Source organism: Choristoneura fumiferana, chromosome 18, assembly GCF_025370935.1.
Source record: "Choristoneura fumiferana chromosome 18, NRCan_CFum_1, whole genome shotgun sequence".
Classification (NCBI taxonomy): domain Eukaryota; kingdom Metazoa; phylum Arthropoda; class Insecta; order Lepidoptera; family Tortricidae; genus Choristoneura; species Choristoneura fumiferana.
In genome coordinates, this window is record NC_133489.1 from 14577331 (window position 1) to 14601828 (window position 24498).

Here is a 24498-nt window from a genome sequence, read left to right on the forward strand (position 1 = left end):
AGGGCTATCGCGTATGAATTCGCCACTAGAGGCGCTAATGTAGCGTGAGGACTCCGAAATGTCAAATCTTATAGTTTTTGGGTGAGCTACGCGGGTTTATTTATAATTAGAATAACTTTGTAAATATTTTGCAATATCTGAAATTAATTATGGCAAATATGCGTTCCGGGGCAATGAATGTCTGTGTTTTGAGACAGTTTTGTTTTTCGGAAGCCTTTGTCCTCTCTTTTTTCCGAACAAAACGGGGACTATGCAACACTGTGGCATGCTCGATATTTTTATGTTACGGTTTTAAGGTGTATTAAATATGGTTTTAATCTAAACTTTGTTTTCACGCCCGTAATAACAGACTTTGAAAGCCATACTTAAAAACCTCACGCAACAGTGCGCCATCTAGTGAGACAAAAAACGATAGCCCTCATTACTTCTTTCTTATGAAAGAGCATTGAAAGAGACAGTGCGAATCCGGGATCGATGGAAATAGAGATGGGAAAAACTAATTACTCGAAAGAAATTTTTGATATGTATTATTTACTCATTGAGATCTATATTACTCATTTACCTCACTAAACTCACAAAGTATATCAGTAGCTCGCAAGTAGCTCGCAGAACGAAACGAAATATTATTGTGTTATTGCTCATTCATTTTCTCAAATCACTTTCATGCTTGTAACTTGTATTCACCTTCGATGATATGGTTATGGTTGACAATAAATGATAAATGTTAGATCATGCATGACATCTAACTTTAAAAATTTGTCAGCTATCATCGCATTATCTAAGGCATGTCTAAGGCAAAATTAGAGTTTGAGCAAGTGAGCTAAATAATAAGATGATACATTTGGATTTGAACTGATATAAAGAGTGATACAGTTCAGCGAATTAATAAAGGTCTTTTGTGTATATCATTTGTGCGTGAGCTATCCATCTCTAGATGAAAAGAAAAAGCGTTTGAGTTATAGCCCGTACACACCTGCCCAACGAGCGCCAACGAATGGGTTTCGTTGGTCCTGTCTGGACTGCAGGGCTACTATGAAACTCGAAACTCGAAGTTCGTGTCGTGCGGTCCCTCTTGCTCTCGTATTAAACAGTATAAGTGTCAGAGGGACCGCACGACACGAACTTCGAGTTTAGAGTTTCGTAGTAGCCCTGCTAGACGGCTTAGCAAAGCCAAGTATATATTACGGGGAAAAGAACGTCTCATTCATGCAGACTGTTTTGAAGCGCCGTCTGCATTTCGTAACTAGTACCATTGATGTATATATCCATCCATACGTATAGCTATTAATAGTCACAGGTATACACTGAATTTGCTTCCCAGCTCAAACCACATAAAAACTAAAAACAGGGCTGCAAAGAGAAGTGAGACCGCTTGAATTCAGTCTTCTTAAGTTTAAACCAGCCTCAATTTTCCGTTTGCAGCACTGTCTTTACTTTTTATGTGGTCTGAGCACGAGTTTCGATTGTAACGTAGCCATCTTGTTCCTTGTTGAGCGCGAATAGACGCCTGGCCTGACATAGAGGGTTGCTACACAAAAAATATTTGGAACGACTGAGCGGATACAATTATGTGACTTATATTAGAAATTACAATACGATTGTCAATTTCGAAAATAAAGTTCATTTTTGCGGTAATATCAACGACAAAATATTTTTTAATAAATAAATTTGTGATCTCAAGCTTTCAGTGACATCTATCTGAAACAAACGACAACAATCTGTTTTATTTTAGGTTAGATAAAGGAGATGGCGGCGCTATCGACATGAATTAGTACGGTATAGGCGACTGTCCCCCCCCGATCTATTCTATAGACTGATAGCTGTCAACAAGTAAACAGAGAGGCTACTATGAAATTCGAAAACCGAAGTTAGTATCGTACCGTCCCGCTGACGCTAATATTATTTAATACAAGAGTGAGAGGGATGGTACGATACGAACTTAGATTTGCGAATTTCGTAGTAGCCCTTCTGTAGTCGTATCTGTCATGCAGCCATGGTACAGCCATTTCTTTCAGTTCAGTCAGACTTCACTTCAGTTCATTTCATTCATTCATTCATCGTGCCTTTGATGAGTTGAGTTGAGCGGGTAATTGTGTTTTCTAAGACGTTTCAAAACGGGTTATAAAATTATGCAACGATTTTTCAAATATTATAATGTAAAAATATGTATAAAAAATAATTAATTAAATAAGTTAGTGTACCTTCAACTCAGTTTTAATATTGTATGTTATAATTTCTATTTTAGCTGAAATAGTTAATACACCATTGTTTTGCTGAATGCATTCTCCCTTCTAAACAAAATACAAACAGTAAACATGACTTTCTATTGTTTATTTCGTGGTATTAAAAGAATAAACCTCAACTTATCTCATATGGTAACGAAACAATGTTATGTTGGGTTAACCCGAGAATTTTCTACGCGCGAATTACTGAAGGAAGCATATTGCCGCACGAAATTAAAATGTCGATGTAAGTATTTCTTAAATATAGCATTCCAAAATTAAACTTCTTTCTTTCGTTTTCAACCTTGGCATTAAATTATTGAAATCAGATGCCAGGAACAATTAATCTAATATACTTAACTGATTCAAATATCTGAAGAATTAACCATTCATGTGCTTGGTTGGGCATGGATCGATACAAAATTGAAAACTATCTTTTTCTATTTTTATTATATCTGTAAAATTGGTCTTAATCGAAGCAAACAAGACTGAGTGCATCTTTGTGCTTCCCTTGTATAATTTATTCTTTTTTTTCTGTTTAGTAGTGGTTTACTGTACCTACTGTATATTCAGTATTTCTGCATGACTGTAGGTACTTATTTGTGTTTTTTTAGCCAAAAAGCTGCCTCAAGATGTGAATCCCCAGGGAGTATTTGCTTGCAACGAGCTGGACTTATCAGAAGTCCAAGTCTATGGGTTTGACTATGACTACACTTTAGCCCATTACAAGCCCACCTTGGAGCACCTGCTCTATAATCTCGGGAGAGATATACTACTGGAAAAATACAAGGTAAGATACACTTTCAATTTATAACAATTTGATTAGTTGCATGTTGCATGTTACTGTTTACTATATAGCCCTTTTTTGCTGCAGTTGGTAAGTTAACACGTGTAGTGCTATATCAGAGGCCTTTATTCTCTAACATTCCTACTTACACAATCATTTTCACCATTTTATTCTGTCACAGTGTGGATGAGGGTAGAAAGAAATGATGAATGTGATCATGAACATCAGCATGTTAGACAATACAGCCTCTAGTGTTCTATAACATGTTTCGGTATGCGTGACAACTTGTCTTCAATTTATTTATCCCTTCACCAAACTTCCGGAATGGAATTGGTTTTATGTATAGTATTTTAGTATCCAGCATGGGGGACAATTTAGTTTTTTTTTATTATTGTCTGTATTTCAAAAGTGGCAGTGCAAAGGAACCGGTTAGGGACAAAGTTTTTCTACATTTGAAATCAACACTGGAAAAGGAAAATATTGGTAAGTTAGGTAAATATTGGTAAATATAGTTAAGATTGGTTTTTTAGAATCTTTTTGTATTTTTTATTTCAATTCCAAATTTTTTCCCAGTGCTGGTTTTATTTTTCTGGTTTTTCTGTGCATCTATATTTCAGTTTGTCTTTTCAATTTAGTTCTGAACTATTATTATTTTATTTAATTTAATCTGTACCCTTATAAAAGCTAGTTCTGAACTTGTTTATATTTAAAAATTTTCAGATCCATTAGAAATATCCTAGGTGAAATTACTGGCACTTGAGGTATCCCATCTTAGGCGTCTAGGTTGGCAACGCATCTGCAATCCCCCTGGTATTGCAGATGTTTATGGGTGGTGGTGATCTTTTCCCATCAGGAGACCCACTTGCTCGTTTGCCATCCAGTGGAATAAAAAAAAAAAATTTTACTAGGTAGGTAGATAGTATATACAAAAACGGATTTTGTCATGTAAAAATAGTATTTATTAACACACAACAAAAACTTTTCCATTTAAACTATTTAAACAGTTGAATGTATGTGCCCATTATTGATTTTAGACGACCAGATGGCCTAGTGGTTAGAGAACCTGACTACGAAGCTTGAGGTCCCGGGTTCGATTCCCGTGTTGGGGCAGATAATTTTATTAAAAATACGAATGTTTGTTCTCGGGTATTGGGTGTTTAATATGTATTTAAGTATGTATCTATATCTTTATAATTATATTTATCCATTGCTTAGTACCCATAACACAAGATTTGCTAAGCTTACTTTGGGACTAGGTCAATTGGTGTGAATTGTCCCGTGATATTTATTTATTTATTGATTATTTTATGTTTTCAGTATCCAGCAGAGATTTTAAAACTAGAATACAAACCCAACTTTGCTGTCCGTGGTCTGCATTATGACATTGAAAAAGGTCTCCTCCTAAAGTTGGATTCGTTTTTGCAAATCCAATTTGGTGCTGTTTACCGAGGTTTGACTCCTGTGTCTACAGAAGAAGTTCTCAAGATCTACAAGAACAGAATCATTCCCATTGCCTATGTGGAAGGTGATACTAGGGCTCACAAAGTAAGAACAATTTAAAATCTTTTTTAAAAAACTGGACAAATGTGATTCGGACATGTATACTTACTGAGGGTTCTGTGTGAATTTAAAAGCAAAAATAAATGTTGGTCCCTATTTCATACTATTACTTTGGCAATATTATGTATTGTTTTGTAGACCAATGATTTATGAATATTTTTAATGTGTGCGTTGTGAATCCTTACTTCTCACCAAATTTCATTTCATAATTCTATGTCAGCAGGAACTAAACCTATAGGTTTTGATGCCCATAGTTTTTGTATACTTACTTACAAATTTTACTTCCAATAAGTTGAATCTTTTCATTGCATGAATTTAAGTTTTCCATAGTTCCAAGGGACCTTTAACGTTTCTAAGAAAAAGGGGTAGACAGACTTCTGTCTATTCTTAAAGTGATCCAATAAATAGTCTTTTTTTATTTAAATCTCCAAAGGGCAAGAATGAGGTAGACTTAAGGCTAAGAAATCCACTACCCTGTTAACTTGCGCATGCATTGTATTGTATCATGAAGTTTATAGACAGAGTGGAGCAATCAACAGCACTTGTAAGCAATCATTCATTTGTACACTCCCCCAGTGTGACATGACACTGATGTATGATTGTAAATAACTACTACTGCTTCCATGTCAGCCAATTTGTCTATAAGGAACTTGGTCTGCAACATGTTAGATAACATCATGGATAGTGTAATCTTTCGCTGATTATATTAAATATTTGTCTAAGCTTGCCTTAATCAAACATCAACGAAATTAGAACAGTCATATTAGTTTCTAAATTTAAGAATATACTTAATGTGACCAAAGTTCCTGGAAAAAAAAACATATTTAGTCTGTTAGATTATGAGAAAATGTTGGACACGTATTGTTTCTTTTGTCAATCAAGCAAAACATTACAAATGTGAAGCAAAGTGACAAAATTCGGGAGTGCCCCACGGGCATTCATAAATGTCGCACGGCGTCACATCACATGAAACATTAACTGGCTATATCTATATAATTTCATTGACAAAAGAAAAAATGTGTATTCAAAATTTCAGCTATCTAATTAGAATTTTGTATGACACTAGCCCATTGCTAACATACCTAACTTTTTTTACAGGCTAACAGAGCAAAGATGGTGCATTTAGCAGATCTGTTTTCAGTACCAGAAATGGGGTTGTTATGTAATGTGGCTGAATATTTTATTAGGAACCACATTGACTACCATCCGGAGATATTGTTTTTAGATGTTAAGGTGAGTTCATGGTTTAGATTAGAACTATAGGTGTTGTCACTATCAGTTATTATTTATTTCCAGACATGCTGCTATCTTTTTATCTAGACAAAAACAAAATAGGTGAAGTTTGCTTTGGGTAACAATATATTTAAACCTTTACTATGTCACACACATTTTGATTATTTTGAGGTGGAAAGTAAATTTAAAATCCATTTTTAATTCTAATGCAATGAATAAAAGAGTTTGTCATGCTACACAACATAAAAACCGTCGTTAATGTAAGCAAATGGTTACCAGATGTGTTTTATAGTACAGGTCATTCGTTTGTTATCGTTTATTTAACACCGCCATGTACCAGTTAATTTAGCCATGATGCTTTTGGAATTACTATTCAATTCAATGGCTTAATTTTTGGACTTAAACCAAACCAGACACCTAGCAGAGACCCTATACTATTAGTTTGCTGCATAATGGTTATTATATATTATAACGAAAACGGCTCCAATGATTTCGATGAAGTTTGGTATGTAGTGGTTTTCGGGGATGAAAAATGGATTAAGCTTGGTCTTATCTTTGGAAAAACGCTTGTTATCGTCCATCTATTAGTTTGCGCAAATAAGTTTAAAATAAGATAAATTTCTTTTTAATTAGTGTCTTTTTTATAATGGTATTTTTAAAGTATTAAAGTTTGACAAAGTGCAGCACTCAGAGATGTCAATTTACTTTTTAGTTGAGTTCCAGTTTTAATTATTTTTGCGCAAAGTGGTTACTGTACTGATAATGTTGTATTAAATTCTTTGAGACGACGAGGACAGTCCGACTTTTTTAATCTTCACGATCAGCGAGCCGACTATTTTCGAATGATGAAGTCAAAATCCAAAATCTTTCAATAATCAGATCCCTGACATTTATTTCCTTTTTATACTTTGTATGTGTGAATTCTGAATAACGTATACTTACATATTAGTTAGATGCTCATATGTTTTATCTGAAATTCCAGAATTCCGTTCAAAGCTGTCACCCCATAATGCACAAGATTGTAGCACAAAACGTGGAAGAGTACATCAGACCCAATCCGGAGCTGAAAAAGTATTTCCAGATGCTGCAACATTGTAACAAAAAATTGTTCCTGGTCACGAACAGTCCATACCATTTTGTGTGAGTTTTATTTAAAGTTTTATTTTGATTCCTAGAAAAAAAATGTGCTTTAAAAATACCTGCGTTTTTAGCCAATATAACCTTTGGTTTTGCTAAAAAACATTTATAGAAGCAGTACCTACTAATCCAGATCACACCACTATTTCATTATACTTATTGAATTTATTTATTATAGTTATTTATACTGAACTTATTATATTATGGTTATTATTATTATTATATTATAGTTATATCACGTACATATACGTTAATTAATTTAACAGAATAAAGTTGTTGTGTACCTACTACAAGTTCATTATACCGGATGATGTTAAGTTAGATCATCAGAATATACCTACCAAATGTTGTTATACCTACCAAAAGTGGATTATATCCCTTAATATCGATCTTTATATCTGTCAGCGGCCGATCGAAAATCCTCCAGATCACGAAATTCCTAGGCATATCTAGAAATGGCGCCATTTCATGATAGGTATGCCTAAAAATTGGTCAGGCATATCACGATTCACGATGTGCCTGAGAAACAATACGGCAGATCGATTAGAGCAATCGTTGATATTCTTAGCTCTATACCGGGCACATCGTGATATGCCGGAAAAAGGAAAAATTTAGGTACGACGAGCGAAGCGAGGAGTGGTAAGTATGAACTGTGACCACAACGCACGAGCCGAGCGAGCGAAGGGAAGCGAGCGTGCCGCGAAAGCGGCCGGCGAAGTGCCAGAACCGATTATGGCGTGGCGGCGTTTCATGATATGCCTAGGAATTTCATGATCTGCCTAAACGTCTCTAGCCAAATTGTTAAACTGTGAGTTATGAACGATATGGCGGATGTCCCTTAGCCAATTCATGAAATGGCTCCATTTCACGATATGCCTAGGAATTTCTTGATCTTTCGGATTTTACGATCGGCCGTCGACATATCGACAAATGTGTCTTAAGTTGTTATAGCGACCGTTGCGCATCTCCAAATTTCATCACACCGTCGGTTGAGCACCTAATTAAGCGTAACAAACAAACATACTTTCGCATTTATAATATTAGTAATTAAGTAGGGATAAGTACAGCTTTAATGTACTTTTAATTTATAATTTTTATAAGTAATGAATGTACAGTCAACGTCATAAATAAGTGATCATTTCAGTAGTTACACAATTTCGTATGGCTTTTCAAACATGACGTTAAAGTGACAAGGTACAAAAGTGATCACTTATTTATGACGTGGACTGTACAAATCTGAAACAATAATAATAATAATGTAGAATAATAATAATAAACCAACTAACACTAGATTGTAAGACCAATACCTACTAACAAAAAATATGGACTTTGTTGGTCTGAAATAGTCTTTTTATTTTATTTCAATTTCAGTAACGCGGGTATGGAGATGCTAGTAGGCTTGGACTGGCGGGATTTCTTCGACGTGGTAATAGTAAACGCGAACAAACCCAAATTCTTCACGGAGGTTTCAAGACCAATCCGTGTTTTTGACAAAAATGCCAACACACACATATGGGAGAAGGTCACATCTTTAGAAAAAGGCATCATTTATTATGAGGTAAATAGTTACGATACTTTAAAATCTTACAACTCAAAATGAATATTTTTTTTACTTTGTTTTTAATTCGTTTTCTGCGTTTGATTTTCATTCTGTATTAGTTCTGTATATACACTTTACCTATATATAACAGAAGATGGAATTAATATTACTTAATAGAAATAGTATTGAAGATAGAATTTTTGAACTCCAATGAATTTTGAATTTTCAAGGGTAGGGTATGGCCGTCTCAATGTTATTTCACACTACAACATAGGGTCACCTACGGCTATGAGTAGAATTAAGACTATATAAAGACAACCTTAACTGTATGCTGTATCACTCTAATAAAAAAAACAGTCATTTTTTCGGTCTTCAGATAGAATACCTTATACCTATAGAAAATAACAAAAGAACTAAATCATCAACTAAAGCATTATAATTAATCACAAAAATTGAGAGGATTCAATAAAAGTAGTGTAAATTATAGGGACATATATAGGAACTTAAATGTGCATTGTGCAATATTTATACCATTAAATCACCTAATAGATTTGTTCACCTACAAAACTACGTTTTCAGGGTACAGTGAAACAGCTGCAAGACCTAACAGGTTGGAGCGGGCACCAGGTGCTGTACTTCGGAGACCACCCGTACACCGACCTCGCTGACGTCACGCTCGAGCATGGCTGGCGAACCGGCGCCATCATCAACGAACTGACGGTCGGGACCTTTTTTAATAACTCTACTAGCTTTTACCCGCGGCGCTCATGTAATGTCAATAATTAGGTCTGGCAGTCGAATTGAAATTCCGAGATTTTGCTTAAGTGGGTGATAGACGTACGAGCTTAAAGTACGCGGTTTTTAAGTTTGCGAGCCACGAGCTAGTGGAGGGGATACGTTTGCGCATCTGTCAACTAACAAGCCAATGGCGTGACAGCCGCGCGCACGCTCCTACGCCCCCTCCCGCGTCCCCCACTGCTCCGCCGCCAATTTGGTCCGTATTTCGCTCACTGCGCAGGTATGTCGCCAGGAGCTCTTTTTACGTGCGTTGATTTGTACGCGTACAGGCCACAAAGGTCGTAGAGCCACAAGTACGCGTACTTGCTCGTACGTCTGTCACCCACTTTAGGATTTTAAAAACGAGCCTTTCGATTTCAAAAAGGGCTGGCAGTACACCTGTGATACTCCTCGTGTTGCTGGTATCTATGGGTGGCGGTGATTGCTTCCCATGAGGTTACTTGCATGCTTGTTTTTTCCATTCACATATATGAAAAAAAGTTAAGGGGTTTCGTGGTCTTCATTTACGTTATATGAAGAACCACGGGTGCAAAATTTAATGTCTCTTACATTTATTCTTCTACTTAACAGTTGCGATTTCTGGATTTTACATGGGTAGGTACGGATATATCCTGATCCCATCTAAAAGTAAATCTTCTATAGTGATAATTGATAATGGTAACCGAGTAGCAGAGTCGGCGTGAGTTAGACCTTCGTTATTTTATAAAGGCAGGTATTTGGATGGTATGGGCTTGTTCAATGGAGGAGTAAATGGGATTCTGAGTTGATCGCTTACAGAAGAAGCGATGCTGATTTACAGGTTCATTAGATAGGCCTTTGTATCCAGAGATGTGGTGTCAGTGCAAGGGAGTGTATATATATCTGGTGTGTATATAGTGTATATCTGGTGTGGTGTTTATATCTGAGGCTGACATAGTCACATTTGGTGTAAAATATAAGATTAAAAACAAACATGGGTAAGAAAGAACGGTCCCCAACTATGAAATTTTGGTTAGTGGTTGCTTCAACAATAAGATATATTTCAACAGATGTCTAAAAATATTAGAATAAGAATAAGATATCTTTATTTCGCATAAGTAACAAGTACTTACAAACATGCAAGCAACAAAAATTTCATAGTTATGGATCATTCTAACCTGCTTTGGCCTTTATAAAATAACGAAAACCGCCTGGCTCCCGCGGGGTTTGGCTACATGTTGTTTTTTTTTATATAAATAAATAATAATAATAAATATCATGGGACACTTGACTGACACCAATTATTGACCTAGTCCCAAACTAAGCAAAGCTTGTACAGTCACCAGCACCAATATCTGACACAACAAGCGTGCATAAATATCTGATACGACTCTATTTCTAAGGCCGGAAGGACGTGTCAGATATTTTTGCACGCTCCACTGTTGCAGATATTAATGCTGGTGACTGTACTAGACTAGGCAACGGATAAACATAAACATACTTATATAGATAAATACATACTTAAATACATATTAAACATCAAAGACCCGAGAACAAAACATTCATATTATTCATACAAATGTCTGCCCCGGCCGGGAATCAAACCCGGGACCTCAAGCTACATAGTCAGGTTATCTAACCACTTGGCCATCCGGTCGTCTTAACGGTAAGTAAAGTAAATCATATACTTACTTCCCGAAGGTTTATTTGCAGCACGAGATCAACACGTTAAACACACAGTCGTTCAAAGAGAATGCCAACTGGCTGCAAATGCTTACCCAACTGATCGAAGACCACCAGGATTATAAGGACTCGGAGGCTGTTGAGGTTCTCGGGCAGTGGATGGCTGAGAGGGATTACTTGAGGTATGTAGACTAAACTTTTATCTTTGACCTAAATTTTGGACCTAGGAGTCTTGCAAAGCGTGCCGTATTCTCGCTTGTCAGAGCACGATTTACTTCGGCGTTTCATAAATGAGTTTCACTGAACCATAGTGTTCCGCGCCTCTTTGGGTGCTTTTTTGTTTGTTTTTAGTTTGGGAACTCCTATTTTACGCCTCACACTGAGTTGAACTCATGCAATAAGCAGGAAGCGAGAAAACGGTGCGCATGTTAGATGTTCAGGTCGATACCTACTTCTAGTTTAAAGCCAGTACCGGGTTCAATTCCCAATACATGAGGCCTTTTTGCCTAACGCGCGGGTTCTTGCCATCGCTTTCACCATCTCTTTCTGTCACTATGTTACGCCATTAGACAGAAAAAAAAAATGAATGCGATAGCAAGCGTCGGCGCGTTAGGCAATACCTTCTCTGCTAGCCTCTGCTTCAAAAATGATTGTGTGGTTCTGGCTAATAATGGACCTTGATTACTAAAACGCTTTAGCATGGGTTTTGGTTGTTGTTAAGGCAGTTTAAAATATATATTTAAAAAAACATTTGTATCAGCAGCTAGGCAGAAAAAAAAACAATATACGGCAATGTTTATGTATGACTGATTATTTTATAGTTTTTCAAATGTGGATTTAACGCCAACAATGTCTTAGCTGATTGACGCTTCACATTGTCAGTGTTTTTTTTGTCTGATGGTCTGTCATTTACCTGAAATATGTATTGTACGCATATATTTTCGGGAGTAGTTAGACCACATGAGACAGTCGTTTCAACTACAAATTGACAGGCCATTCCGTGATATGCTTGCTATTCAAAATTGAATTTCATGTACCCAATTGGCCGCTATAAATAACGCTCGTGTCTTTGCTTTTCACGCTGTCGCATTGTAGGAGTGTTTGTGTCGGTTCCAGGAACGAAATTAAGGCAGTGTTCAACGCTCAGTTCGGCAGTGTGTTTCGGACTTATCACAACCCTACTTACTTTTCTCGAAGACTGTTCCGATTCGCGGACATCTACACCTCGAATATATCGAATCTGCTTAATTATTCCACTACACACACATTTTATCCTCGACGAGGCGTCATGCCCCACGAGTATGGATCCTACTTTGTTTAAGATAAAGTCAATCAAGTTTTAATGTATATTTTAATCGTTTGAGCTATTTTGCTCGTCCATTGATCTTGCCATCAGTGAAAAGATAAAAAAAAAAATTTACAATTATTTATTTAATTGTAAATTGCTAGAATGAAAAATGTTGTTTAGAAAATGTAAGCATGTTCTATCGTTGAATATATTTGAAGACGTTAAAAGTAGGTTACATAATATGTGAGTGCAAATTATCATTAACTTGTTTTTAAGTTTTACATGTAAGTATAAGTAAAGTTTATTTTATAGGATTTATTGAGATTGTACATAAAAATAAAATTATTAATCATACGTTTTTGCTTGTATAAAATTAAGTTAAGAAATGTTGTTATATGTACATATTTTTATTGCCTTTCGTGTTTTAGATAATTTTATATTATTTTTATTAATTAGGTATGTAATAATTTCAGAAAAATAAATTGTTTTTAAAAACTAAACATATCCTTCTTTGATATGCAATAAAATTATATTAGAAGATAAGGGATATGACTACTGTAACTGCGGTTTAAAAATACCGTGTTTAAGTAACAAATAAATAATATATCGGAAGTCTATATGTGTATAAAATATTCTAGTCAGAAGTATTTAAAAGTATTTCTATGTAGTTCATATATTTTATTTACGAGTATTTCAAGGATCAACAGTTTACAGGTGTGATTTATAAATTCAGGCGCTTTGAAATATGGCATTTGTAACCAGAACTAACATCCCAGTTATATTTTATTTTTGTTAATAGGTTAAACCATTGTATTAACTAAATAAGTTGATTAAGTGAAAATAGCTTGTTATACCTACTTTTAAAATGTTTTTCGATATTAACAAATAATCATGGAACTCTTTATACACTACTCGATCTACAATAAGATTACATTGTTGAATGCATTTTCGTGCAATTTACTTTTTACCGTATTGTATTAATTAAATAGTCATTGTTAATTTTATCTTACTATTAAGTAGATAGTCGCGTTGAGTTTGTAAAATTGATGCATTTTCGCGTTTTTTTTTTAAAGTAAGACACATTTATTAAGCTACGTTGTAAATAGAAACAGACATAGTCTCTGTATTGATTGCCAAAAAAGCCGGCTTTCCTATCTTATGCTAACACAGTGTGATTTTTCGCTAAAAACCAATGTAAGAATTAGCCTTTTCTGTGTGACTTACAATCTTGTTTACATCAAAATATTGGTCGACCGTGTCTATTAAGTAATAACGTGTTTATTGTGTCGTACAATTCTGTGTTTAGAAGTTACTAATCTTTCACGCGATATCAGAAGTGTTAGGGTCGCTCATAAAATAACGATTTATGGATAATTTATGTAGGCGGGCCAATCAACTTTTTTACCGACACTAATCTGTCCGCGACATTTTTCAAACAATTGCAGATTTTTGTAAGTAAACATGTTTTATCTGCGATAAAATAGATGGTGTACATGAATACATGCCATCCCACGTAAGTTCAACCTATTAAACCGTGAAATATCTTGTTGGAAGTACGATTTTTTGGTAACGCCAGAGACAATTTTGGTAATGCAGGAGACGCCCAAAGTGTCGGTAAAATAGTTGATTGGCCCAGGTATGTGAGTGCGACTTTAGACCAACAGATACCTTGTACACATTCTTTATTGGCCCGACTAATAACATTATTATTTTAAAAGATAAGAACTGTAGTAACAGCAACTAAGCGAAGTACAGTCATCAACGTTAACTTTTTCTAGCTCGAAGCCCCGTGAACTTTAACATAATGAGGTACACGGTAGTCGCGTAACGTACCTATAAGTAATGTTAGCTTAGTGTTAGAGACTGAACGACAGTTCATGATTCGTCAAAATAGGCGAATAAGCGCAGTTATGAATTTCGACTTTTTATGTGTATCATAGAGCCGTGGTGGCCGAGTGGTTTGACCTATGGCCTCTCAAGCAGAGGATCGTGGGCTCAAACCCCGTCTCGCACCTCTGAGTTTTTCGGAATTCATGTGCGGAATTACATTTGAAATTTACCACGAGCTTTACGGTATTACGGTGAAGGAAAACATCGTGAGGAAACCTGCACACAAACCTGCGAAGCAATTTAACGGTGTGTGTGGAGTTCCCAATCCGCACTGGGCCTGCGTGGGAACTACTGCCCAAGCCCTCTCATTACGAGAGGAGGCCTGTGCCCTGCAGTGGGACGTATATAGGCTGGGATGATGATGTGTATCATCCTTCAAGCATGCTTTCTATTTTTGTTAGTTTGACGTTCCTGAATTGTCAGGATAAATTAAATGTAAAAAACTGTTCTTGGCCTATGAGTATTATTGTTCTATTAGCTGGTTCCGGTGTAGGTAATACCAATATATGAATAGTTGTGATAATTACCTATCCTATTGCCCTTATTGTTCTAAATGTTCTTTGCAACAGGCGCATATCTAACGGTGACTTTTTGTAATGCATACTTTCTATGGATCAGACAATCCTTTATAGGAAGACTTAATCGCGTTGACACCACATTAAAAAATCGCCGTGGCTCAAGCCCTTTCCCTTGCATGAAGTCTTAATTGCTTGAGATGTTTGATGGTTAGATTGTTTATATAACCAGTAAATTTAAGAAAATAAAATAATCTCACGTTTTATATGGCTGTTATTAATAAACTCTAAGCTGCCTTTACGGTAAATATCATCTTCGTAGATGGATGTACGACTTTTAGATAACCTCATGTTGTGCCATCGTTTTAGACAATAATTTTACAGCGGATATGTGCTCAGATGGTCAAATAGGTGTTATGAAATCATCAAGTTGTTTGTCTCTATCTCACAGTATCACAATTAAAACCATATTGATATAAGCTTTGTTTGTTTTATTTATATTTTACAAGTAAAGTACCGCTTTTGACTTTTCAGCTTATCATTCGGGTTGCTCACTGACCTCCAGATAACAATTAAAATGAACACTAGTTATACCCAACCAGACAATGAGTTAAATCATAATTATTAAAACCAAGTAATATAATTTAATGTTGTTAACAAAATACAAATATTTTTGATTTGCATTACCTAAATGTAGGAAGGTATATCTGATGTATAAATAATGTATTGGAGGAATGTTATATTCCGGGGTGGAGGAACGTTAATGACTTTAAGATGGTGTTGAGTATTCTTGCTCTATTATCTTACAATTAGAAGACAGGGTACGCGGTATCAATAAGTAGGACGTTATCTGACTTCAGCGTCTTGGTTTGAATGGTGAATGGCACGTTGTTGTAGCGCAGTTTGCACGGTCTGTCGGGGCGAGCCATGAAACAGAGGGTGTAGAGAGCCGTTTCCAACTCGGGAGATGTTCCCACGAACATGTTTATTTCGGGGGCGTCTTTCGTGTCACTTAGGATAGAGTGCTGCTTGAGAATCAATCCTTTCTGAAAATTAAAAGATTTACTTAGTAGGTATGAAAATTATCGGACTCCACAGAAATTAATTTAATTGACAGAGTTAGATAATATCATCAAAGTAAAGCAAGTATCTAAGTAAGTGGATACAAGGCGCAAGTTTATAGACGATAGATGCTGTTCCTCTGTAGTTCATATGTAGGCCCCTAAGTTAGTATAGGTACTTATGTTAAAATTTACAGTTTAAACTTACTCCCGCTAAGTCAAGTTTGGAGATGTAGCCCAGATAGTTAGCCTTGTGGTCCAATTCGCGCTTGGCGAAGAACAGCCAACTATGTAGACCTGTCACAAAAATAATCACTGTATCTGTTACCCTAACTAAACCATTGTAGTCATTACGTATTAGCGCGTAACGCATTGTGTATGCAGTAGCTCTCCTGCCTATGTCGAGGGCGCTATAGATAGGTACATAAGTATGAGCCGTGTTTTATTTAGCCTATGGATGTATGGATCAGTAGTTGATAGTAATTTAGAATTTAAACGCTGTGATCACATCATTGCATACTTATTTAAAAAATGAATTGGATGTTTTTGTTGTAACAACCTGAAGATATAAGAATACCTATTAGTATTAGCATAATGTGGGCATGTCATCTATCTCACAAAATAATCCCTTTACTATTCCACGAATAAGAGCCTACAATCAGTGACTCGACTCCTAGGGACTTGATGGCATTATCTTATTATATTATTTTTAATTTAGTCGGTCCTATGTTTACCATGAATAAAGCAAATAAACATACCTAATACGTCGTTAGACTTCAGCTCGGCCATGAAGATGTTTTCAAAAGCGCAACTGCATTTGCAAAGCCCGGTCCAGTGGCGAGCGTATTTTGTGAACCAGATTTTCTTTAATAATTCCACTTGTTCAGGGTATTCATTCAGCTGGGTCAAACCTGAATAGGTAAACAATATATTAGGGTGGTAGCAGAACCTGTGTTTTAATTTTTAGGGTTCTGTAGCCAAAATGGCAAAAACGGAACCCTTATTTATAGTTTCGCCATGTCTGTCTGCCCGTCCGCGGCTTTGCTCAGGGACTATCAATGCTAGAAAGCTGTAATTTTATACGAATATATATGTAAACTATGCCGACAAAATAGTACTTACAAAAAAAAAAAATTTTTTTTTGAGTACCTCATAGGCGTGAAATGGGGGTGATTTTTTTTTTCTCATCCAACCTTGTAGTGAGAGGTATCGTTGGATAGGTCTTTTAAAACCATTAGGGGTTTGCTAATTTTATTTTTCGATTCTGTGATTTGTTTGCAAAATATTCAACTTTAAAATGCAAATGTTCATTAAAATCGAGCGTCCCCCCTCCCTCCCTCTTAAAATCTGAACCGGTGGGTGGAAAAATTTGAAAGAATTTAGGATGGTAGTAAGTATATCAAATTTACAAGGAAAACTATAACGATTAAGTTTTCTTGGGAATTATTTGTAGTTTAAGAGTAAATAGCAGCCTAAGGTATAAAATATTCCTAAACTTGGAATATTCCGTACAAAATACGAAATCCTTAGAAAAATACTACTTAATTTTTTCGTAATGGCTACGGAACCCTATTTCGGGCGTGTCCGACACGCTCTTGGCCGGTTTTGATTTGCACCTGTTACAGGGCCTATCCGATAGTACGAAACTGTAAGTACCTACTAACCTTTGCTCACAAGGTAAGTCATCAGACTCCTAATAGGTCCGGTAGCTAAAATAGTGTTGATGTAAGTGGTTTGCTCCGACTCTTCCTGCGAAATGACATCACTCGTGTTAAGTTTCATCGGCGGTTGTAAACAAATAGCATGAAACACTGCTGCATGCATATGCATGAAATGAAACATAACTTACGGTAGGTGTAACGAACTCTGGCCTAATAACATTTTTGTGATAGTTATCGAAGAGAGCTACGAAGGGTCGAATGGTTGGACCATTCCACACATTCTCAGGTACTGTAAGGAGGCTGTAAACAAAATGAATGTTGAAATCTACGAATAAAAAATCTTCGTAGGTTGAAATGGAAATATTTCAAGTATAGCATTTGTGTTGATTTGCAAACTTACCTAGATGATGCCTTATCGTCTTTTGACATGGGACTCGTCTGTCCCTGCAGGTTCACTTGGATGTAGTTAAACGCGTTGTTGATATCGGCGTTGAACATTTCCTCGCTAAGTCGGACCAAGTCCTCGTCGGTCGTCGAGTCTTGCACTTGCTTAAGAAGATCTTCATAGCTCTTTTTCTTGGCGTAGTCCACCACGCCTCCGACAACAGTGCCGATTTGCTGAATTGTGTTGGTTGCTGAGTTGCCTTGGTTGGCGGTTGCTTGATTGCTGATGAGATTTGGCAGTATGCTGTTGAAGATCTGTCCAGCCGCGTGAGCTAGATCGTCAGCTCGGCAGGCTGCTAAACAAAGCAGTAGAATTAGTTTACACTTCATTTTGATGTAGTACGTCGTGTCGAACTCAATCACGGCGCACTAGTGATCTCTGCGCTCTGCGCCCGCGCCGATCGGCGATATACGCGACCTCTGGGTGACGTCATTCTCGGGCACGGAGCATAGCATAGGTAATACAGTATGTTATTGAGATTCAACCCGCGGACTTCCACTTTTTGCGCCGCTCACGGTGATTGCCCTGAATAGGTAATATGAGGCTCTGTGTGCACGTTTTATGATTTCCGCGGTAAACAAATTCAACCTTCACGATCATCATCATGAATCAATTGGATCGAATTAAAAGTGACATTAATGATGATATTTTGATACTTTCTCGCAATGCTTTAGGTATAAGTATAAAAAAGTGGGTACCCAAGCAACAAAATTATCCTATAGTGCACACTTTATAAGCCTGCTGCACTAATAATGGTCTCTTAGTGGTTTTAGAATTTGCTGCTCCGCTTATTATAGCATGTACAGAGTCTAGTTATTCTTGTAGTATATGTCAGTTATCATTTTAGCAACCCCCTAATGGTTTTAAAATACCTCTGGACCTATCCAACGATACCTCTCACTACAAGGTTGGATGAGAAAAAAAAATCACCCCCACTTTACGTCTATGGGAGTTAGTCTAAAAAAAAGATTTTTTGAATTTTTTATTGTACCTACCATTTTGTCGGCATAGTTTACATGTATATATTCGTGCAAAATTACAGCTTTCTAGCATTGATACTTATACTTAGTCCCTGAGCAAAGCCGCGGACGGACAGACATGGCGAAACTATAAGGGTTCCGTTTTTTCCATTTAGGCTACGGAACCCTAAAAACTCTATACTTAGATTCTCTGTTTCAATTAATTAATTTTTGTTCCCTGATTTACCTTGTGCCCAAATTCCTTTGATCCTGTTATCCTGGGAGATGACAGATTAAAAGCAAGCTGTAATTTTCCATTGAATAGCTATTTAGGTATGCGATTACGCTACGTAACGTACCTACCTATTAACATGACTGCTAAGGAAATCATTAATATTAAAGCAGACATCTACGAGTACCTGTACAAACATATAAGTACCTAAATGAATTTAATACTTAATCTGCCTATGCCACAGAATAAGTAATGTAGGTACACCTATGCCCTGCCATGTGCTATACTTTTTATTTTTATTTTAGAAGAAGTAAAAATACCTACCTATGGTTTTTAAAAATGGTAGTTGTTATTTATGAAAGCGTAAAAAAATAAATGAATGACGTAGGCATATTATATAAGTGACGTGATGTATATGTATTATTAAAATTATAATTATAGATTAAGATTGGTTTTTTGGAATCTTTTTGTATTTTTTATTTCAATTCCAAATTTTTACTTTTACGGTCATCCCGTAAACCCTAAATTGAAAATACAAACTGAAATATAGATGCACAGAAAAACCAGAAAAATAAGACCAGCACTGGGAATCGAACCCAGGTCCTCGATATTCCGTACCGCGTGCTATACCGCTACACCACTGCTGGTCAACGGTACAGACACGAATTTCCCCTATGCACCTCATATCTCAGCTTGTTTGTTGTTTGTATTTTCAATTTATAATTATAGATGCTGACCAAAATTAGACCACGACCATGTTAACCATACCTTTGCAATAATATACTTATCTAAATAAATCAATGAATGACTATATATGTAGTTAAAGTCAAAATATTTTTATTCAATTTAGGCTATAACAAGCACTTATGAATGTCAAAAAAATCTACCACCGGTCTAATCTATCTACTCGTACCTATGTCCCGTTGATATTTAATTGCTGCTTGCTGTTACTTATTTCGTAAAAGTATTTTATAGTTAAGCTTGCAAAATAAAGTCCTTAAAAATATGTAATTCATATTAATATATACGAGCAATATAAAGGTTAAACACATGGCGGGTACTCCAAAACCTGGTACAAGTGTCAACAAATGTCTGAAAACTGTTAGTTTAGGCATGTTCAAGCCGTAGGTATTCAATTTTTTTATCGTAAGGCTGTCGGCCAATTTAATCGTGTCAGTGAAGTTTTCGATCCACGCTGAGCTCGCGCGGGAATTACTGCCCAAGCCATCACATTCTGAAGGAGACCTGTGTTCAGCACTGGACCGTATAAAACCGAAGATGATGATGATGATGATGATTAAGATTATGATGAAGATTATTTTTAGGTGCTTAATGAAAAGAAAGTCACAGAGAAGAGACATCGTCACCCACCATACAACGTTACGGTCGCAGACGAATGCGCACCTGCAATGCGCTCGCGTCGCGTGCTGTGCTGCGGGAAAATCGCATCTCCATGTATTATGCATCATCTGGCACAATGCAGCCACTGTTACAACCGTACACTAACAGATCACAATTCTTTATTACGGCAATAATTGCCACTGACGTTTATTCACATGATATTATTAATTATAGCGATTTGTACTTCACCAACAGGTTTTAAGATTAATTACCGCAATGTTTATTTACGTCTCGACCGAGTACATCTTCGACACGATTTTATGATATCGATGCGAGGTTTCTCTCGATTAACGTGATCAGTTTATGATTTTCTCACTTTTCTCTTCGGTGTTAAGGATTTGCGTGGATACCTCTAGTTGCTAATTGACGGTCAATTAGCACCTTCCGTAAGAGAATAATTGCGGTTTAGCAAATGTTTCGCTATTATTGGAACTTTGACGGGACCTGGTTGGGTACCAGTGGCGGCCTTAGGGGGTGGCGAACAGGGCAATCGCCCAGGGCCTCGCGCAACAACCCAAGCAAATTAAAAAAAAAAAAATATATTTTTAAACTATATTTTCGCATCACATACATTTCACGAAGGACAAAGGGCCTCGCAAAGACCTGCCGCCCGGGGCCTCGCAATGGGTATATATGGCCGCCGCTGCTGGGTACCCTACACTTATTCTAATATATATCTAATCTATCTATCTATCTACTTAATACCTTTAAACGAGCAAATCTTGTATATATATAATCAGAATCTTGAAAACGGCTACAACGATTTCGATTAAATTTGGTATGTAGGGGTCTTCGGGGATGAAAAATCGATCTAGCTTGGTCTTATCTCTGGCAAAACGCTGGTTACCGAGTTTTAACCCCGAGCGGAGTTCGGTCGCCCAGGTATTTAGGTCCAGGCTCAGGCACGCCCAGCACTTCAATGTGGAAGTTTGTGTGTGCTTGAATACGTATCGTACTACCTACCTACAACGTACCTAAATGAAGACCACGATGTGTGTCTTGGAATTTTCAAGGGAATTTAGCGAAAAATGTTGGTCCTAATATTTTACGCATATGAGGCCGCAGCGAAAGGCTAGTTTTGATAATCTAGACATCTACTGAGTTGTATCAACATAAAGAAATAGGTATATTTTGTGTTTCTTTGTATAAATATCTATCTATGTATAGATTTTTCTTTTTACCCAATAGAAAGCTACTTACAGTTCTAAATGTAGGCCATTTTTCAACTCGGTAAAGTGTAAAGTTGCTACGGAACGTAGCTGTAGCTATGAGCAACAGCTAGTAAATAATATTCTAGATACCAACACAAAAACAGTAGATTGTGTGGGGAAAAAATTATATCCACATAAATTGCAAATGAAGTTAATATCTTCAATGTTTCCTGGTAATGTATTTAATATCAAACTTACCAAAGTAAACAGTTCCAATCTGTATCTGAGAAATTGCCACCCGACAATTCGATAAGGCTCTCAGATTGTTCGATTTAATGCTCTATTACCGCTGCTAAACGTCGTTCTATAGTTGCACGTATAAATATATACTTAATGTTATCGTGTGAGGTCATGTAGGTACGTTTGTATCGCAAGAGGTCGTCTCCTACAACTTCTCGAGTTCTGAGATCACTTCTTAACCTCGCTTAGTGAATCGTGCAGGACCGAATTTGCCATTGGTAAATTATAGGCTCAGTTGGCATTTTGAGGCCAGACAAAACACGAGTGTCAGTGCTACGATGAAAGCCGTGGTTTTTGCCGTTCTGCTGATTTTCTGTTACGTGGAATGTGAGTAACCTTTGTTTTATTGAACGTTTAAGGAAATTGGAGTAGGTAAATAAACATGGCAGTCATAATATAACCTTAATATTGTTTTGATTGTACATATAAGTAGTTATAGGGGTAGCATTTTTACCAACCTACGTTATTATAGGCTCCTGAGACCCACCATACAACAAAAATTGGCATCGAAATTTAAGTCTTATTGTCTAATAGAAAGAATGATACCCAGAAAATGGCGCTTTATTCCTTTTTGGAAAGATATAAATTCTATTGCTAACAATATGTTCTAGTATTAGTAGGTACCCGGGAACTCAGGAGGATAGGTAAAAACTACCTAACAAATTTCCTCTTCTTGTATGTATATAGGGAAGTAGGTAATAGTGTAAAATAGATAGATATTCATATCTTTACTCTACTATATCTCTACTTTAATTATTTTTAGAATATGGAACGTCAACCTTTTGTAAGTACAGAACAGAAACCTACATCCAAGAGAGTACTTTTGTTAGTATGTATTAACATACGTACTACGTACCTACATTTGATATTATTATTATTGATTGAATTTGCCTTTGTTTTTAGTGTATACGTAGATACCTACCTCTCGCGTTGCGTAATATAAACGCCATTATAAAGACTAAACGTGTTGATTTTTAATTTAAACATTTACGAAAAATGCAGCAATACTTTACCTATCGCCGCTCAATTTTTTTATCGCGATATTTACAGGTAAGAAGACGTACGCGCCCATCGATAAAAATGCGAACGTTGCGTTCATCAATATGGAGGGGGGTGGGATAAGACCGGCTCCTAGGCCTGGCGTCCCGACTGCTGCGCCGGCCAGCCAACCAGCACCGACCAAGGCTCCAAGTCAACCCGCTCCAACGCTTGCGCCAAAACCAACCCCTACAACACAAGCTCCAAAACCAGCGCAGCCAGCACATCCAACAACTTTCAAACCAGGGCCAGTTGTCACTCCTCCACGACCAATATCACCCATTCAGATCAAACCAGTACCTGTGAATCCGGTGCCAGCGGCCAATCCCATCACGACTCCAGGACCTGGCAATGTCAAAGATCTAGTCAACTTCTATAATAGTCAGGGTAAGGCTAGTCCCATCCGCCCGCATAGCTACAGCCAAGCTGTAAAGCAAGGTTAAAATGAAAACTCATGCATTTAATAATTTATAAAATAACACATTTTCGAACTTGGTACCGAATAAACAAATTTTAAATATTTAACTTTTTTTATTATTCACTTTTAATCCACTTTTCCTCCTGAACTAAAGTTTTGCTATGAGTCTAGGTAAATAGGAGTCGTAGGTACCTGTTGTATAACAAACAAGGGTAACTGGATCAAGCAAGTGCTTTCATAAGTTTTATCAACAATTCCTTATTCTCAATGAAAATTTCACGAAAAGTAGTCGTAACATTCACTTCTATGCGAAAATAGTATTTGCTGACGTTCATTACTGCTCAACTAAATAAAACTACTGAAACGGCACAAACGCCTAATCAATACTAAAGGCAATTGTGTCAAGAAGTAAACAAAACAAAAATGCTCTACTGCATTCCACTTGTATCTATGGTAGAGCAGTGCTTCTGTGGTGGCAATGGTGTTTTACTTTTTTATTATGAGAGGAAGGCAAATGAAAAAGCGGGTCATCTGGTGGGAAATGTTCACCACCACCCATTAACACCATTAGATATAGTTTATAGGTACGTGATTATTTTCATGTTTTGGTATGAACTGTAATGTTGTATATTTACATCGGTTAAAACATAAATATATTAATAAAATATTATGGTTAACAGGTATATGCATTTTAACACTACCTACTTAACTCTGGGTTAGCACTTAACTCAGAGTTATATGCCTATGCAGTTAAGTCCGGTTCATGCAAGGCCGCCTTATAAGCACAGATAGATAAAAATATATAAATAATTCATTAGAAAACAAGTCAAAGACCTTTCCTTGAAGATACAGAATCACATTAAAATATAAACAATAGCAATATAACTTATTCAGCTAGGCAGTGAAAGTGCAGGCGCCGCGAAAGGCAAAAGACAAGCTGCCGTACCTTACAGAGAGAGACATGTTCCCGTTCCCTTGGATTTTACTTGAAGTATTGTCATTTTAAACCTTAACAAAACCAACTCAACTCGCTATTTTTGCAAATTTTGATGTATGGCGCGCAACCATTGTCCAACTTTTCCGTTTTTCTTTGTAGTCTAAAGAGAGTAGACAATTGCTTGCATTATTTGTATACGCCGTAGCACGTTAGCCGAGGGCTGCGTATGCGCACGAAATGTGCCACTTTCACTCTCGGTCGCTGAATCATGGGGCCATTACGAC

At 36.6% G+C, this 24498-nt stretch overlaps 3 protein-coding genes across 5 annotated transcripts; 2 read left to right on the plus strand and 1 right to left on the minus strand.

The window, feature by feature from the left end:
- Positions 1 to 2022: 2022 nt before the first annotated feature.
- Positions 2023 to 15090, plus strand: Nt5c (5' nucleotidase C). Of its 3 annotated transcripts, none has more exons than XM_074102191.1 (11): positions 2023 to 2086; positions 2246 to 2469; positions 2837 to 3012; positions 4327 to 4554; positions 5668 to 5802; positions 6785 to 6942; positions 8311 to 8497; positions 9059 to 9199; positions 10949 to 11100; positions 12014 to 13589; positions 13843 to 15090. In XM_074102191.1, exons 2-10 carry the CDS (start codon positions 2316 to 2318, stop codon positions 12237 to 12239), a joined length of 1557 nt encoding a protein of 518 aa, XP_073958292.1. In that variant the 5' UTR covers positions 2023 to 2086; positions 2246 to 2315; the 3' UTR covers positions 12240 to 13589; positions 13843 to 15090. The 3 variants fall into 3 exon arrangements, with proteins under 3 accessions (XP_073958292.1, XP_073958291.1, XP_073958293.1); XM_074102190.1 differs by having other exon boundaries at positions 2068 to 2156; XM_074102192.1 differs by lacking the exon at positions 2023 to 2086 and having other exon boundaries at positions 2093 to 2469; positions 12035 to 13589.
- LOC141438343 (endoribonuclease Arlr-like) lies at positions 15088 to 18161 on the minus strand. Its single transcript, XM_074102193.1, has 6 exons — positions 17734 to 18161; positions 17522 to 17633; positions 17337 to 17421; positions 16431 to 16583; positions 15881 to 15969; positions 15088 to 15657 (listed from the first exon to the last, which is right to left on the minus strand). The coding sequence occupies exons 1-6, from the start codon at positions 18105 to 18107 to the stop codon at positions 15421 to 15423; spliced, it is 1050 nt and encodes a 349-aa protein (XP_073958294.1). The 5' UTR covers positions 18108 to 18161; the 3' UTR covers positions 15088 to 15420.
- A 3846-nt stretch (positions 18162 to 22007) lies between these two features.
- On the plus strand, positions 22008 to 23379 carry LOC141438344 (uncharacterized). The gene is made up of 2 exons (XM_074102195.1): positions 22008 to 22148; positions 22872 to 23379. The coding sequence occupies exons 1-2, from the start codon at positions 22100 to 22102 to the stop codon at positions 23300 to 23302; spliced, it is 480 nt and encodes a 159-aa protein (XP_073958296.1). The 5' UTR covers positions 22008 to 22099; the 3' UTR covers positions 23303 to 23379.
- The last annotated feature ends 1119 nt before the right edge of the window (positions 23380 to 24498 follow it).

Bases quoted from the DNA above. Each gene is read 5' to 3' on its own strand.
- LOC141438344 (XM_074102195.1), top strand. From the start codon at position 22,100: ATGAAAGCCGTGGTTTTTGCCGTTCTGCTGATTTTCTGTTACGTGGAA. The intron at 22,149-22,871 runs GTGAGTAACCTT...CGATATTTACAG, and splicing joins GATTTTCTGTTACGTGGAAT to GTAAGAAGACGTACGCGCCC.
- Nt5c (XM_074102191.1), top strand. From the start codon at position 2,316: ATGACTTTCTATTGTTTATTTCGTGGTATTAAAAGAATAAACCTCAAC. The intron at 3,013-4,326 runs GTAAGATACACT...TTATGTTTTCAG, and splicing joins TACTACTGGAAAAATACAAG to TATCCAGCAGAGATTTTAAA. The intron at 6,943-8,310 runs GTGAGTTTTATT...TTTCAATTTCAG, and splicing joins AACAGTCCATACCATTTTGT to TAACGCGGGTATGGAGATGC.
- LOC141438343 (XM_074102193.1), bottom strand. From the start codon at position 18,107: ATGAAGTGTAAACTAATTCTACTGCTTTGTTTAGCAGCCTGCCGAGCT. The intron at 17,634-17,733 runs GTAAGTTTGCAA...TTTTGTTTACAG, and splicing joins GACGATAAGGCATCATCTAG to CCTCCTTACAGTACCTGAGA. The intron at 17,422-17,521 runs GTAAGTTATGTT...GTCATTTCGCAG, and splicing joins CAGAGTTCGTTACACCTACC to GAAGAGTCGGAGCAAACCAC.